The sequence below is a fragment of the Adiantum capillus-veneris genome, chromosome 3 (genome assembly GCF_014529385.1).
Source record: "Adiantum capillus-veneris isolate H3 chromosome 3, ASM1452938v2, whole genome shotgun sequence".
Lineage (NCBI taxonomy): Eukaryota > Viridiplantae > Streptophyta > Polypodiopsida > Polypodiales > Pteridaceae > Adiantum > Adiantum capillus-veneris.
Window position 1 is genome coordinate 138,582,665 of NC_140933.1, and position 13,749 is coordinate 138,596,413.

The following is a 13,749-nucleotide window of genomic DNA, read 5'->3' on the forward strand; positions in this document are numbered from 1 at the left end:
TCCAAGCAAGAGAGAGAGTGTGTGTGTGAGACTCATTTAAAACAAGCAAATTGGACACTTGCAAGCTATGCACTCAAGCTGCCATGCGTGACCAAAGTGCTCATTCATATGCAATTAGCAGCAGATTTCGACCACTTGAGGTTGGGAGCCTATTTAAGGACCTGTTCCCACACACACACACATACAGATACTCAGTACACACACACACACACACACACGCACACACACACACACTCCCTCACACACATACCTTGGGCGAGGTGCTGCCGGCATACACAATCTCTAGGAGAGGATTAAGGGAAGGAGGTGCTGCCAATTTCTTGTCAGATTAGGCTTCTTGGATCAACAATTAAGGTCTTAGTCAACTCGAATTACTGTAATCTCGAGTTAAATTCATGCTTACATCTTAATCTCTCTATGAATCCTTTATTTTCCGCTATTACTATGCATAATCTAACTACTCTACCTAGTAGCGCCTAAAAAGTGGCTATCATCAAATAAGGATAGTTGATCAAGACATTGTAAAGACCGCATTTCGTACTACATTTGGTCTTTACGAATACATTGTCATGCCTTTTGGCTTGACCAATGCACCAGCCACATTCAACCGCTTGATGGAGAAGCTGTTCAGGCCTCATCGAACCTTCACTGGAGTGTTCTTTGATGATATTATCATCTACTCTAATTCATTGGAGGAACACAAGCAACACCTCCAGGTAATATTTCAAGTTTTAAGAGAGAATAAACTTTATGTTAATCGAAAGAAAAGTGAATTTTTCTAGCAAGAGATTCAGTATTTAGGTCACATTATCTCTCAAGATAGCATCCAAATGGATCCATCCAAGTTAGAGGTAATAAAAGGATGGCCTAAACCAAGGAATCTTCATGAACTAAGAAGCTTCATAGGTATGTGTGCATACTATAGACGCTTCATAGAAAAGTTCTCACAAATTGCGGGACCATTACATGACCTAACAAAGAAAAGCGTTAGGTATACATGGTCTGCTAAGGAGAACAATGCTTTCGAAAAGCTTAAAGAAAAGCTTATCTCTCAACCTGTGCTTACACTACCGGATCTCTCAAAACCATTTGAGGTCCAATGCGATGCTTGTGGTGATTGCCTTGGAGCTGTTTTGCTCCAAGAAGGGCACGCCATAGGCTATGAGAGTCGAAGGCTCGACCCTGTTGAGCAAGCTCTAGGCATATATGAAAAGGAACTCCTTGCAGTTCTACATGCCTTAGATTCATGGAAGCACTATTTATTGGGGACTCCTTTCATTCTGCGAACGGATCACCAAAGTCTTAAGTACTTCATGACGCAGACCAAGCTCTCTGACAAACAAATGAGGTGGGAAAATTTCCTTTCGCAATTTCATTTTCATATTGCTCACATTGCTGGCAAGCATAATCAAGTAGTTGATGCACTCTCAAGACGGCCGAGAGTGAATGCGGTTTCCATAGCAACTCACAATGATCTATCTTCAATGATAGATGAGTATGCTATTGATCCCGATTTTAGAGATGTGATTTCAGCCCTTGCATTAGGGAAGAAAGAAGAACCAGTTACTTTACAAGATGGTTATCTTCTCTATGGCAATAGACTATGCATTACTAACTCACTACGTGAGAAAGTAATGTATGAATCTCATGCTCCACCTTATGCGGGGCATAGAGGGATTCAGTCTACCTTAAAGGGAATTAAAATATATGTCTATTGGCCTACCATGAAAGTGAACATACAAGAGTATGTTTCCAAATGTGTGGTATGCCAAAAGACAAAATTTGATAGAGGGAAGCAACTTGGATTGCTTCAACCCTTGCCAATCCCTAATTCACCATGGGAGAGCATATCCATGGATTTTATCTTTGGATTGCCTAAGTCTATCCATGGGAATACGGGAATATGGACGATAGTAGACAGGTTTAGTAAACAAGCTCATTTTATACCTGTCAAAAAGGCTATCAAAGCCCATCAAATGGCAACCCTCTTTATTTCAAAAATTTTCAAGTACCATGGCTTGCCCATGTCCATAGTGTCGGATAGAGATCCTAGAATGACCAGTAATTTCTGGAAGGGTCTCTTTGAGAATTTAGGAACAAGGCTAAACTTCTCTTCGGCCTATCATCCACAAACTGATGGCCAAAGTGAAATAGCTAACCTAACCATTCTCGATCTACTAAAAGCCTATGTAACGGAAGTAGATCAAAGATCCCAATGGGAGAAGTACTTACCCTTAGTGGAGTATGCTTACAATAACATTGTACATACTTCCACGGGAAAAGCACCTTTCGAGGTAATTGAGGGAAGATCAAAAAGTCCCTTGCTACTTAAGGTACATGGGAAAATCTTCATATCAGATGAGTATAGCCGAGACCTACAAGAATCTTTCCAAAAGATTAAGGATGCTATCTCTATCTCACAGCAAAGGCAAAAGGCTGCTGCTGACAAGCACAGAAGAGCCCAAGCCTTTAAAGAAAACGATTGGGTCTTGTTAAAGTTTCCCAAGGCTCGATTAAGGCACACAACGGGAAAAAATCCTACGGGACACCAAAAGTACTATGCTAAACTAGCAAAAAGGTACTATGGTCCCTTTCAGATTCTTAGGCCAATCAATGAGATGGCCAATCAATGAGATGGCCTATCAACTCAAGTTGCCCAATCATTGGCTCATACACAATGCTTTTCATGTGAGCCTATTAAAGCCTTACAAAGGAGAGCCACCTCAAGAACCAACTATTGAAGACCCACCGGAGATCGAGGACCAAGAAGAGGTGCTGCAGCCCGAGTCCATTCTCCGACATGAAGACAAGGTACTAAGAGGCGGTAAAACTATCCGACGATATCTTATTAAGTTTAAGAATTATCCTTTTGAAAATGTTAGATGGATGCAAGGCATACAATTAAAGGATAACCTAAACCTTGTCAATGCTTACAATGCTTCCCAAGAGTAAGCAAATGTACAAAATGTTAAAAATGAACAAAATTTTTGTCTTATAAAACTCTCTTTTTCTTTATTTGTGCACAAAAATGAAGTAGTATGCATGCTTAGATCAAGTTTGCGGAGACGACGTCTCCCAAATACCAAGAAGAGCTTGTCACTCTACTATGGAAGACTGATAGGACTAATGTACAGACATGCTTGTGGCAACCTCAGGCTCTCAAGCACCAAATGGACTAGTCATCCATTGTGGAATGATGTCGTAGGGTAACATAGGGATCCTCTACCGGCTAAGAAAAGGACTCATGAACATGCTTTATCTTCTCTACACCATAGTCGAGGACGACTATGATTTCAAGAGAGAGGTAATGTCATAATAATCAATATCTAATTCTCCTAAATGATTTTCTCATATTAAACTGATCATTTAATGTGGGGAAGGCCAGGGGAGAAAAAAGCTAGAATATTGGTTAAGCTAGCATACCAGCCAAAGTAGGGATCCAAAGGAGGGAAAATAGGGATCCAAAGGGGAGGCCATCTGCAAAAGAGCCATGTGAAACAATAGGCTAAAAAGACCCTAAGGTTCAGCCCATTAAGACTTCCAAAATGCTAAGGTTCCAAAATTCAAAGGTTGTGTCCAAAGGTCAACCCTAGGGAAAATTGGATGCTTTGTGTGTGCCCTAAAAGTCTTTGCACATCCCTACATGGGAGGGGGCGAGCCCTAAAGGTAGGGGATGAGAGAGAAAGCCACACACACACACACACACACACACACACACACACACACACAGGCTCCCTTTACACAAAGGGAATGAGGGACACATGTCAGCTCCCTAGGCCAGATGCCCACAAGGTGTGCCCAATTTCTATTGGATGACCCTTGAAGTGGACCAATGAGAATTAAGCTAGAGTAAATCTAGTTTAATTAATTTAAAAACATTTAATAAAAGAAACCAATGAGAATTAAGTCTCCTAGAAGACTATTGGGCAGTCTCCCAAGGGGTCCAATGAGCATTCAGGAGCCCCATGGCTTGCCTGATTCCTATTGGCCAGGAGGCAAAGGGGTCCAATGAGAGTTTAGTTTAATTATTTAATTACCTAAAGCTCTCACAAAAGGGGAAAGGGGGACACATGTCAGAAGGCTATCACTTATGCTGCTTAATTGTAATTGGCTTGACTTGAGGAGGGCCAATGAGGCTTCAGCAAGAGCAATTAGCAAGAGGGCTCGCCCAAGAGAGAGAGGGGGCTGATTTTTGCAAGGCATTATCACACACACACTCACACAAGCTCATGTGTGAAGAAAGAGAAGACTATCTCTTCCCAAGCTTTAATGGAGAACTCATCACCTACTCCAAGCTTGTGAGATAGAAGCCTACATCAACACTCTCTTGGCATGTGGATGCAAATCCAACCAAGAGCCAAGCTTCAATGCATGCTCATCTCCTCTACCAAGCTAATTACTAAGCTAAGCTATGCTACATATGAGTGATTATGTGAGGAGATGTACATCTTTCTCGTAAGATACTCCTTCTTCCTCTCAATCTACTCTCATACCCTGCTAGCTCTCACCATCTTCGAAGGTGTGTGAGGTCTTGGGTCTAAGAACGGGGATAATTCAAGTTGTGTTTGTTAAGTGTTTTGCTTAGTGCATGAAGTTTCCATCTTCATTGCACTAGCTAGTCTTGAGGAACACAAAGAATTGTATTGTACAATGTCTCTCTTGATGGGAGAAACCATAATACAAAGCCTTTTGGAGGGGGGACCGGCTCCATGAAAATCCGGTCCTCAACTGTTGTCAATAGCTTAATTTCTCTCTCTTTTGAAAGTATTGTCGATGCTATCTAACTAGGTGTTATGCTTTTTGTTGCTCTCTCCACCCAAGCACTCTTGTAATTCTCATTAGGAATCTATTCTAATGAAATGCCCACTATGTTCATGCTAATTTCCGCTACACATAAGTTATTAGGCCATTAATTGTTACATACCATATGTTCACACTCTGGTGTCCGCCCAAGTTGAGATGACCCTAACATACTGTAGGACAAATGATGATCCCATCAAGCAATGTCCTAAATTTGGGTCTTAAGTGGCTCAAAAGAAAGGCGAAGCTACAAGTTCTTGAATTTAGACCATTACTACAAGGATATTTCCCAGATTTTCACTAAGCCACACAGCTGTTGATGATGCCGTTGGTGGTGATGCTGCCCCCACGTTGGTGATTGATTTGCCCCACGTTGGATAGCTATTTTTTTGAAAAACATTGAGAAGCCCTTTACCCTTATGCTTGGGAAATAATGTTTGAAGGAATTTTTATTGAGGCACGATTTAAGAAAAAATTCATAAGATTTCGAATATTGGGAGCTGCTTTCATTTTGGAAGGGAGAAAGGTAGAGAACAGCCAACTAGAGAATGGTTGTGGCGCAAGCGAGATAGTGTGGCCTGCAACAAACGGACCGAGCAAGAGAATGGGAAGCGAGAGTGTATGTTGGACGGCGACGGATGCACAGACACGCGCGACTGGACGAGAAGGGCAAAGAGGCCACTGATTTGTTCTGTTTGTAGCAAAGGGGAGATCATCTCGTAAACAACTACGTTGGCAAGTTGGTTTAGCTCAAAGGTTGCTACTCGTGGACGACGTTAAGGGTTTGGCATTGTTGCTTTTAGCCTCTAGCTTGAATGGAATCTGCTGGGATTCTATCTAATAATTGGGAAATGAGCGAAAATATATTTGGGGTTAGAAGGATTATAACCAATCGTGAGCGGTAAGTAATGGTGTAAAATGGTAGAATAAACTGTTACCCCGACTCCAAATTTATTTTCGTACTCATAACAAAAGCAGAGCTTCCCAGAAGCGCGCGGAGCAGGAAGGTCTGAAGGTCTACTATAATCTGCAGCAGCACAACGCCTGCCTACGTACACCAGAGCTACTTTACATATATACCACAGCAGGCGCAACAGAAAATTACAATACAGTCGATGATGGAGGAGGACCCTCTTTCTTGGGAGATCGAGCAATTCGGATGCCAGCTAGGAGATGGTGCCGATGGAGTTGTGCGCATTTGCACCCTCACCAAGAGAAAGGACACTTCTTTTACCGCCTGCCTTTCCACAGAGCAGGTTCAGGTACATACACATGAAAGCACCTATAATTTGAATGCACCCACCACCTCCACCGCCACTATGGCTGATGTGGTTGCGGACGATGCACGGCCTATGAATGCGGTGAGCTACGCATGCAAGTCCGTGCTCAAGTCTAATGCCAAAGCTCCTGCCCATGTTAGAAAGGAGACTGCCACCCTATTGAAGTTGAAGGAGCTAGGACCTCACCCTCATATAGTCAGCTTGCAGGCTGTGTATGAGGACGAGCAGCATGTACATCTGGTGATGGAGCTTTGCGAGGGTGGTTCCCTCTTTGACTACGTCACCCAATTTAGAGGAGGGCACGTGCCAGAGATCGAGGCAGCCCATATTTTTGCAGAGGTTGTGGGTGCGGTCCACTTTTGTCATAGCCAAGCCCATGTGATGCACCGAGACATCAAGCTTGAGAATGTGCTATTGGCTAGGCATGATAACAGTGGTAGTGTAAAGGGCAAGATTCGGCTCGCCGACTTCGGCGCCGCCGCCGACATCACCAGCAAAACGGCAGTCAGACATGGAGGGCACCCTTGTTTACCTAGCGCCCGAGATCATTGAGACGGGCAGGCATGATGAGAGGGTTGATGTGTGGTCGCTGGGCGTGATGCTCTACACGATGCTCGTAGGTGAGTATCCCTTCAATGGTGACACATCCGCCCATATCATTGCAGCCATTAAGGCGGGCGTCCATTCTGACCACTTCGTAGCAAAGCCTTGGTCTTCCATCTCCACTTCTGCCAAGGCACTCCTCATGCGCATGCTCGAGCACAACCCTGCCTGGCGCATCAGCCTCTCCCGTGTACTCTCCCACCCTTGGCTTCGCGAACATACAAAGAATGTAACCCCTGCCTGCAACATGGTTTCTTCTTCGAAATATGTGCCAGAAGTTGTCCGGCAGAAACAATATCATCCCGTTGCTAAGGGCAGCCCATGGCAGCTGCAGCCAGCCACCGATATCGCAGCTATCTAAATATTTTGTGATTGTGTGCATTATTGCCAGACCTCAGATTGGGCACGAATGGTGACAAGCTGCATTTAATATATGACTTCACTTGAACAAGCATTTATATGATTTGGAATTACTGAGCGATATTCGATTTGCATGTACTGGCGCACGGGGATCAAATAAGGAAAAAGTGGCTTGTAAGGTGCCGCTAGCGATGTGGCATTTGGAACAGGGATCTGGGCTGTTAATGCAGGTAATTCATTCCCAGGACAGGTGATATAAAGTGGCATGTATGCAAGCTGCCATTTATACATGGACTTTTTGAGCAGAGAATACTGCCATTGCTACAAGAGCGCAAGGATGTCCGTTTAATCTGTGGCAAAATGTGCAAAGCTCATCGAATGAGGAATACTAATCATGATTAAGTCAAGCTTGGACAAGGCACCAGTACCGAGGCTTTGCGCAATATAAGACTCGCTGAGACAATTAATGCAGGGCATAATCACAGAGGACATTAACATGAAGAAGCGACTTATTGCTTTCCTACAATTCGAAGCTCCAAGAAGCAGATCCAACAGCTGAAGCGCTCAAATGTACTTGGGAGTACAGAGGCAGCAACAAAGCTGTCTGTAAAATGAAGACAAATTAGAAGCATGCGTCATAAATAATTATACTGGCCAATGCTAATCGGCTGCGCTGCAGGTCAATCCTCTGATGATAAACATACAGAATAAGCACCTTGTAAAACATTATTTGCTTTTCTCTGAATTTGAAAGTCTGCCCTGTTCCCGTGGATGTAGGCAAATTTTTATATCGGTCAGTGTCTTGCTGATGGTGAGCGAACCCTTTCTTTCATTATTTTCTTTTGATGTTGACAATTGCATGGTCATGTAATGTCGGCCACAGCACACGTTTGGGTTATCTTTACTGGCTTTTCTGGGAAATTAAAATGGGAAAAATGTATTTTTCAAGTTTTCTGTGAATTTTGCAAATTTTGAGAAAGAGAGAGAGAGAGAGATGTGTGGGAGACCTGCTAGCCCTTTGCCTCAGTGGCTTGAGAGTATAGGTACCTCAAAGATGGTAATCAAACTTTGCAAAGTGAATATGAATGCTTCTTTGAAGGAAGAATCCCCACAATGATGTGGGTGCTCTACTTAGCTTTTGTATACTAGATTTGTCTTGGACGTGAGCATGTTCTTGAACCACAAGGCCGAGAGTTTGGGGTATCTGTCAAATGCATCATCCATATAATACAATCATAGATTGTTTTGAACCCATCCATCAAGGACCATGCAAACATTCCTCGCACATCAGCTCCGGCGCTGTGCATAACCAGAGAAGAGGAGTCATGAGAACATAACATCAAGGTTAACATCCAATGTTATAGTGTATGACCTAGATCTGTCAAACAAATGATTCCTAGTTGAAGCAAAGCATTAATCTTCTGCAGGTTTCATCATGGCATTTCATAAAGCTAAAGAACTCTACCTTATGCCCTTTATCAGATATTGTAGATATTGCGCGTAAAACTCCACGCGTACATCATCATTGACAGTAGTTGTTGAAGGCAATCCCCAGCCTGCAGTGGCATTCAATTCAATCAGTAAAATCCAAATTTGAGAGGAAAATAGTGCATTATGCGCTTCCGAGAACAACACAAAGATGGCACTTAAGCGGGCACGCCAAAACTTCCATCATGAGTATTTCCATATGATGCTAGCACTACATGACATATATGCAGGAGACTAGATGTCCTACATCTAATTTGTGAAGAAGACTAGATATACACACATGACCAAGAAGTTCTGCACCATAATGACTGTCCAATTAAAATCATAACCTCACCTAGTGCAGTCACATAAGTTGGAATGTTATCATAATAAGTTCTCATATAGTTGACGACTTTCTCCAAACCCCACGGTGCGTAATACACACTATTGTACTGCTCATGTTAAACGAGAGGCATTAGAACTTAATAGTCAGAAACAATCTATTAGGCAATTAAGAAAGCAGCTCAGTAAAGTACCCCCGCCCAATGACTACACCATCTCTATATGCTGTTTGAAATGAGACATGGAAACCATATCAAAAGTCAGCAATAGAATTGGCACCTTGCCCAAGAACTCCGCTTCGAAGACAAGCAGCAAAAAACTCCACGCCCTCGATGCAAGTAACAATATAGGCACATCTATCAATAGAACCTACCAGTACGCTTTACACCCCACTCCTCAAAGTAGCCAGGAAAGCTCACATTCCTCTGATCATCATCAGTGACATAGATGGAAGTCACAGCATTCAGGCCAATAAAGTCCACTGAGCCACGAATGCATTCAGACTCCTCTTCTGTAAACGAAGGTAGCCTACTGCCCACTATCTTCTTCATCGAAATGGGATAATCCCCGTACAAGACTGGTTCGATAAACCTGATCCATACGAGCAAGCTCACTAATTCAATGAACATGATAAATCAAAACTCATAATCCAGAAGATGAACTCAAGAGGATCTGTGCAGACTTGATTAACATAGTCTGGTCACCAGAAAGGCAGAACATGCAAGGAAAGAAATGACACGGTAAGCTCAAAACTGGCATCAATAGTGCGGCTTTACAATTTTGAAGTCTCAAAAGACAAAAAGATTTGTACCATCCCACAGAGAAAACCATGGCTCTTGCACCAGCTTCCTTATCTTCAGTGAAAATGGTAAGAGGCTCATACCATCTGAACCAAATGGCCATCCCAATCTCTCCTTGCTGAGAGGGCTGCATACAAATAAAAGGATACAAAACTTAGTGGGCTGCATACAAATTAAAGGGTATAAAACTTTCTCGAAAAGAATCAGCACCACGTTAAGATCAGAGACAGCTGATCAAGAAAATAAAAAAGCAGACAAGAATCGCACTTTACGAGAGGGTAAACTACAAAAGAACGTAACATGAAACAAAAACTGGAGATCTTGAAAGTTCCACATTCAACTGGAGTATGGCTTACAAACTGAAGATTTGCTGCGAGCGAAGATAAAGAGCATCCTTGTAATGGAGAGATTCTTTTGTTTTAAGAGCTTGTCCTTGAAAGATGCTTACATCTAGATCACCTTAAGATCGATCATTTTTCGGTATGCAATGAGCAATGCATGCTTGGAAGCTTCCTAATTTGGCCTTCCTGTATCTGATAAGTTCTCCTGTAAAGATCAACAGTAGCTGCATGTGCAAGAAGCACATTGTGGCCAGCAATATAGGGTTCAGTGGCAGAATTGCCCGCCATTTGACCCCCTCATTGCGACGAGGATGACACAAGTTGCTAACCAGGTGTGTGGGAGACCAGCTAGCCCTTTGCCACAGTGGCTTGAGAGTGTAGGTACCTGAAAGATGGTAATTAAACTTTGGAAAGTGAATACGAATGCTTCTTTTAAAAGAGTCGTCAACTATCGACGCCTCTTCTAGCAGCACCCCAACTACCTGTGACGCCCCAAAATCTGGGCGCGTCGCGGAGGGGTGTTTTGTCTTCAAGGGCCTGGCTCGGACGGGATCGGCTCAGGTCGGGGTGTTTCTTCAAGGGGTCCTGGCGCGGACGGCACTGGCTCAGGAGGGTTCGGCTCGAACGGGGCCGGTTCGGGCGTGGTTGCGTTCCATGGGTCGACGACCGTTTACGTTTCGTGGGTCTTGCGTTCCGGGTCCCTAGCCCCACGTAGCCACAGGCTCCGCCGCACTCACGGAGGGTCATAGCGTGCCCCGGGGAACCTTGCGTGGAGTCCCCACGGTGCGTGAGTGCGTGGAGTGAGGCTAGCGTGTCTAGGTGGGGGGTCCCCTCCCGTGGCCGTTCTCGGGAGGCTCATACCCCTTATATACACCCCCGGTTGAAGAGAGTTCGACGTCCTCATCGAACGTGGGAAAAGAGAGCTTGGCTATGCATGAGGCCAAAGGACTAAGGGGTGCATATAAGTGCAAGTGAGCAAAAACTGTTCCCAAAATGCAAGTAAGTAGGCATGCTTTGTTTTTGTCATTTTTGAAAATGAAGGTGTGTGTGTATTTTTGGATTTTTGGCAGAAGGCTGAAAAAGTATGCTTTGAACACCCAAGTAGAATTCCCCATACTTGAGCATTCCCTGAATAGGTAACCCGATGTGTGCATGGAGCCACCTGCTGCGTTGGCCCGCGCGGAGGCTTCTTGAAAGCCGAATGTGAAGGAGAGTCCGTCGCAATGCAGCACTTGCGAAGTTGGTCCCTGTTTGGACGTCATTTGGAGGGCTAGCTCGGGTCCCTGTGGTCTCTTTGTAGACTTGAATGGGTCTTCAGCTCAGCATGGGCCACAAAACATGGCCGGGGCGCGATGAACACAGTTGGGTTGGTCCGTCGCGTTTTTGGTTGTTCCTGTTTTTGATATAAAGAGCCCTGTCTGGCTCGCATCTTTCCTTTTTGTCATGTGGAGAGCCCTGTCTGGCTCGCATCTTGCCTTTTTGTTGGAGGTGTGACGGCCCGCGGGTTGGGCGCGTCAGGTTGGAGGTGCCCGGCTCGGGATCGGGGCCGGCGCGGGTCACGGGTGACGGCCCGGGGTTTGGACACGTCACGGGGACGGAGGACGTGGGTTGCTTTGCCTAGAGCTCTTTGTACCAAGATTTTGACGACCCGACCCGGGAGTTGGGTTGGGGCCGTCGTGAGGATCGTGCGCGTCGGGCACGTCGGTCTGCAGCTCTTTTCCTGGAGCTTTGGACGGAACCTGGAGCTCTGATACCAAGTGTGATGCCCCAGAATCTGGGCGCGTCGCGGAGGGGTGTTTTGTCTTCAAGGGCCTGGCTCGGACGGGACCGGCTCAGGTCGGGGTGTTTCTTCAAGGGGTCCTGGCGCGGACGGCACCGGCTCAGGAGGGCCCGGCTCGGACGGGGCCGGCTCGGGCGTGGTTGCGTTCCATGGGTCGACGGCCGTTTGCGTTTCGCGGGTCTTGCGTTCCGGGTCCCTAGCCCCACGTAGCCTCAGGCTCCGCCGCACTCACGGAGGGTCATAGCGTGCCCCGGGGAACCTTGCGTGGAGTCCCCACGGTGCGCGAGTGCGTGGAGTGAGGCTAGCGTGTCTAGGTGGGGGGTCCCCTCCCGTGGCCGTTCTCGGGAGGCTCATACCCCTTATACAACCAATCTCATGTAACTTGGCTTGCTTATGTCGTGTACTTACATGTGGAAATGAATGGTTTCATTAGAGCAGCCACAACAAGTGACTTGGTTGCAAAGGGCATTCTCTCAATGACTAATGAAGCCACACCTATGCTACGTGGTATATATGATCCTACTTCCACCAGCCGATTTCACATACCTCATCACCTCCTACTACCAGGCCCAACTTAAGGCAGATAGAGTACTTTCCCAGCTTTACCCCTTTTCATTTCTCATTTTTGGTGACTTTGTGCATTGTACATGAGATCTCATCAAAGCCATATTGATGAGCTTGATGTGACATTGTGTCGTATTTCATGCTCACAAATGGGATGTTTCCCCTGCTACTACAAGAATCCTTCATAGAGGACCTTAACAACTTTGGTATGATACACTTCAGCAACACACTCTTGTGAATGATCACACCATAGTCTATAGTTGCCTTCGAAAGATCCATATCCAACAAGTTCTAGAAAAAGACCTACCTTCACAAGCCTCACGGCCTCCATAAATTCTCTTGCACAGAGGCAAAATTTACCACAATAAGAGGTATCTTTAGACCAAAAGTGATACTTACCGCACTGCACAATAAGAAGTATCTCTAGAACAAAAGTGATACTTACAACAGTCCACATGAGCATCGGTGACCTTGCATCCACCGAGTAGGGGATTGGAGGAAGCTTTTGAGAAAGCTTTTCTTCAAAAATAGAACAATTCATTATTTTTTTGAAAAAGCTTTCTCTATGCTCGTTTTAGTGGATTGAGTCAAAAAGACGAAAAGGCTCTCTCTCTGCTTTACGTAAAACCTACTTAGGACAACCATAGTGTTTAATCGCACGTAGTACACAAGAAACAATAAACAGACAAATTTGTATATTCTCTTTCATTATAAATGATCTGGTTTACGACATCACGCAAAAGACACCTTTACAATTATTTGTGAGCAAACAAAACACATATATTTATTCACAGAATGTTGAAAGCACTCTCTAAATCGCCTATGTGATTAGTCTATTTCACTTTCTTAATTCTATTAGATAATTATGCATTAAGTTGACTTCCTAATCACAAATTAATCCATGGTTAGTAAGAAGAAATTACCAGCTAGTCAATTCAATGATTGAGTGGTGGAGATTGACCCAATTTCTAGCAATGTAACTAATTAAACAACCCCAATCTATCAATTTATTAGGAAAGAGTTTAATTAAAGGATTAAACTCATATTGCAAGCGATTAATGTGTAATTAGAAGAGTTAATTCCCCCTCTGATTGTCACTAGAGAACGGAATTTCTTCCACATATGCATAAGACATAACTGCATCTTTCCGTTCATTTTTGAGAAGGAATTAGTACACTAAAATCATCATTCAACCACTCTAATTAAGCAAGTAACTACAAGAACTGAATTCTCCAATTGCCTAAACTAAGAACCTTAATTTAGAGTCAATTTCCATAAGTTCAGAAGAAGATGTTATCCTAAATTGATGTAATTATGACTTGGATCACCTAATATCACCCCAAATTTACCCAAAAATAGATAGATGAGTAATAACCGTACTTGAAGTTAATCTACTCCCTCCGTATAAGAGT

The 13,749-nt window shown here is 44.2% G+C and overlaps 1 protein-coding gene across 1 annotated transcript; it reads right to left on the reverse strand.

The window, feature by feature from the left end:
* Positions 1–8,177: 8,177 nt before the first annotated feature.
* LOC147461800 (beta-glucosidase 1-like) lies at positions 8,178–9,776 on the reverse strand. Its single transcript, XM_086509250.1, has 6 exons — positions 9,664–9,776; positions 9,226–9,443; positions 9,050–9,077; positions 8,866–8,963; positions 8,509–8,599; positions 8,178–8,342 (listed from the first exon to the last, which is right to left on the reverse strand). Exons 1-6 carry the CDS (start codon positions 9,753–9,755, stop codon positions 8,189–8,191), a joined length of 681 nt encoding a protein of 226 aa, XP_086365376.1. The 5' UTR covers positions 9,756–9,776; the 3' UTR covers positions 8,178–8,188.
* Between the last annotated feature and the right edge of the window lie 3,973 nt (positions 9,777–13,749).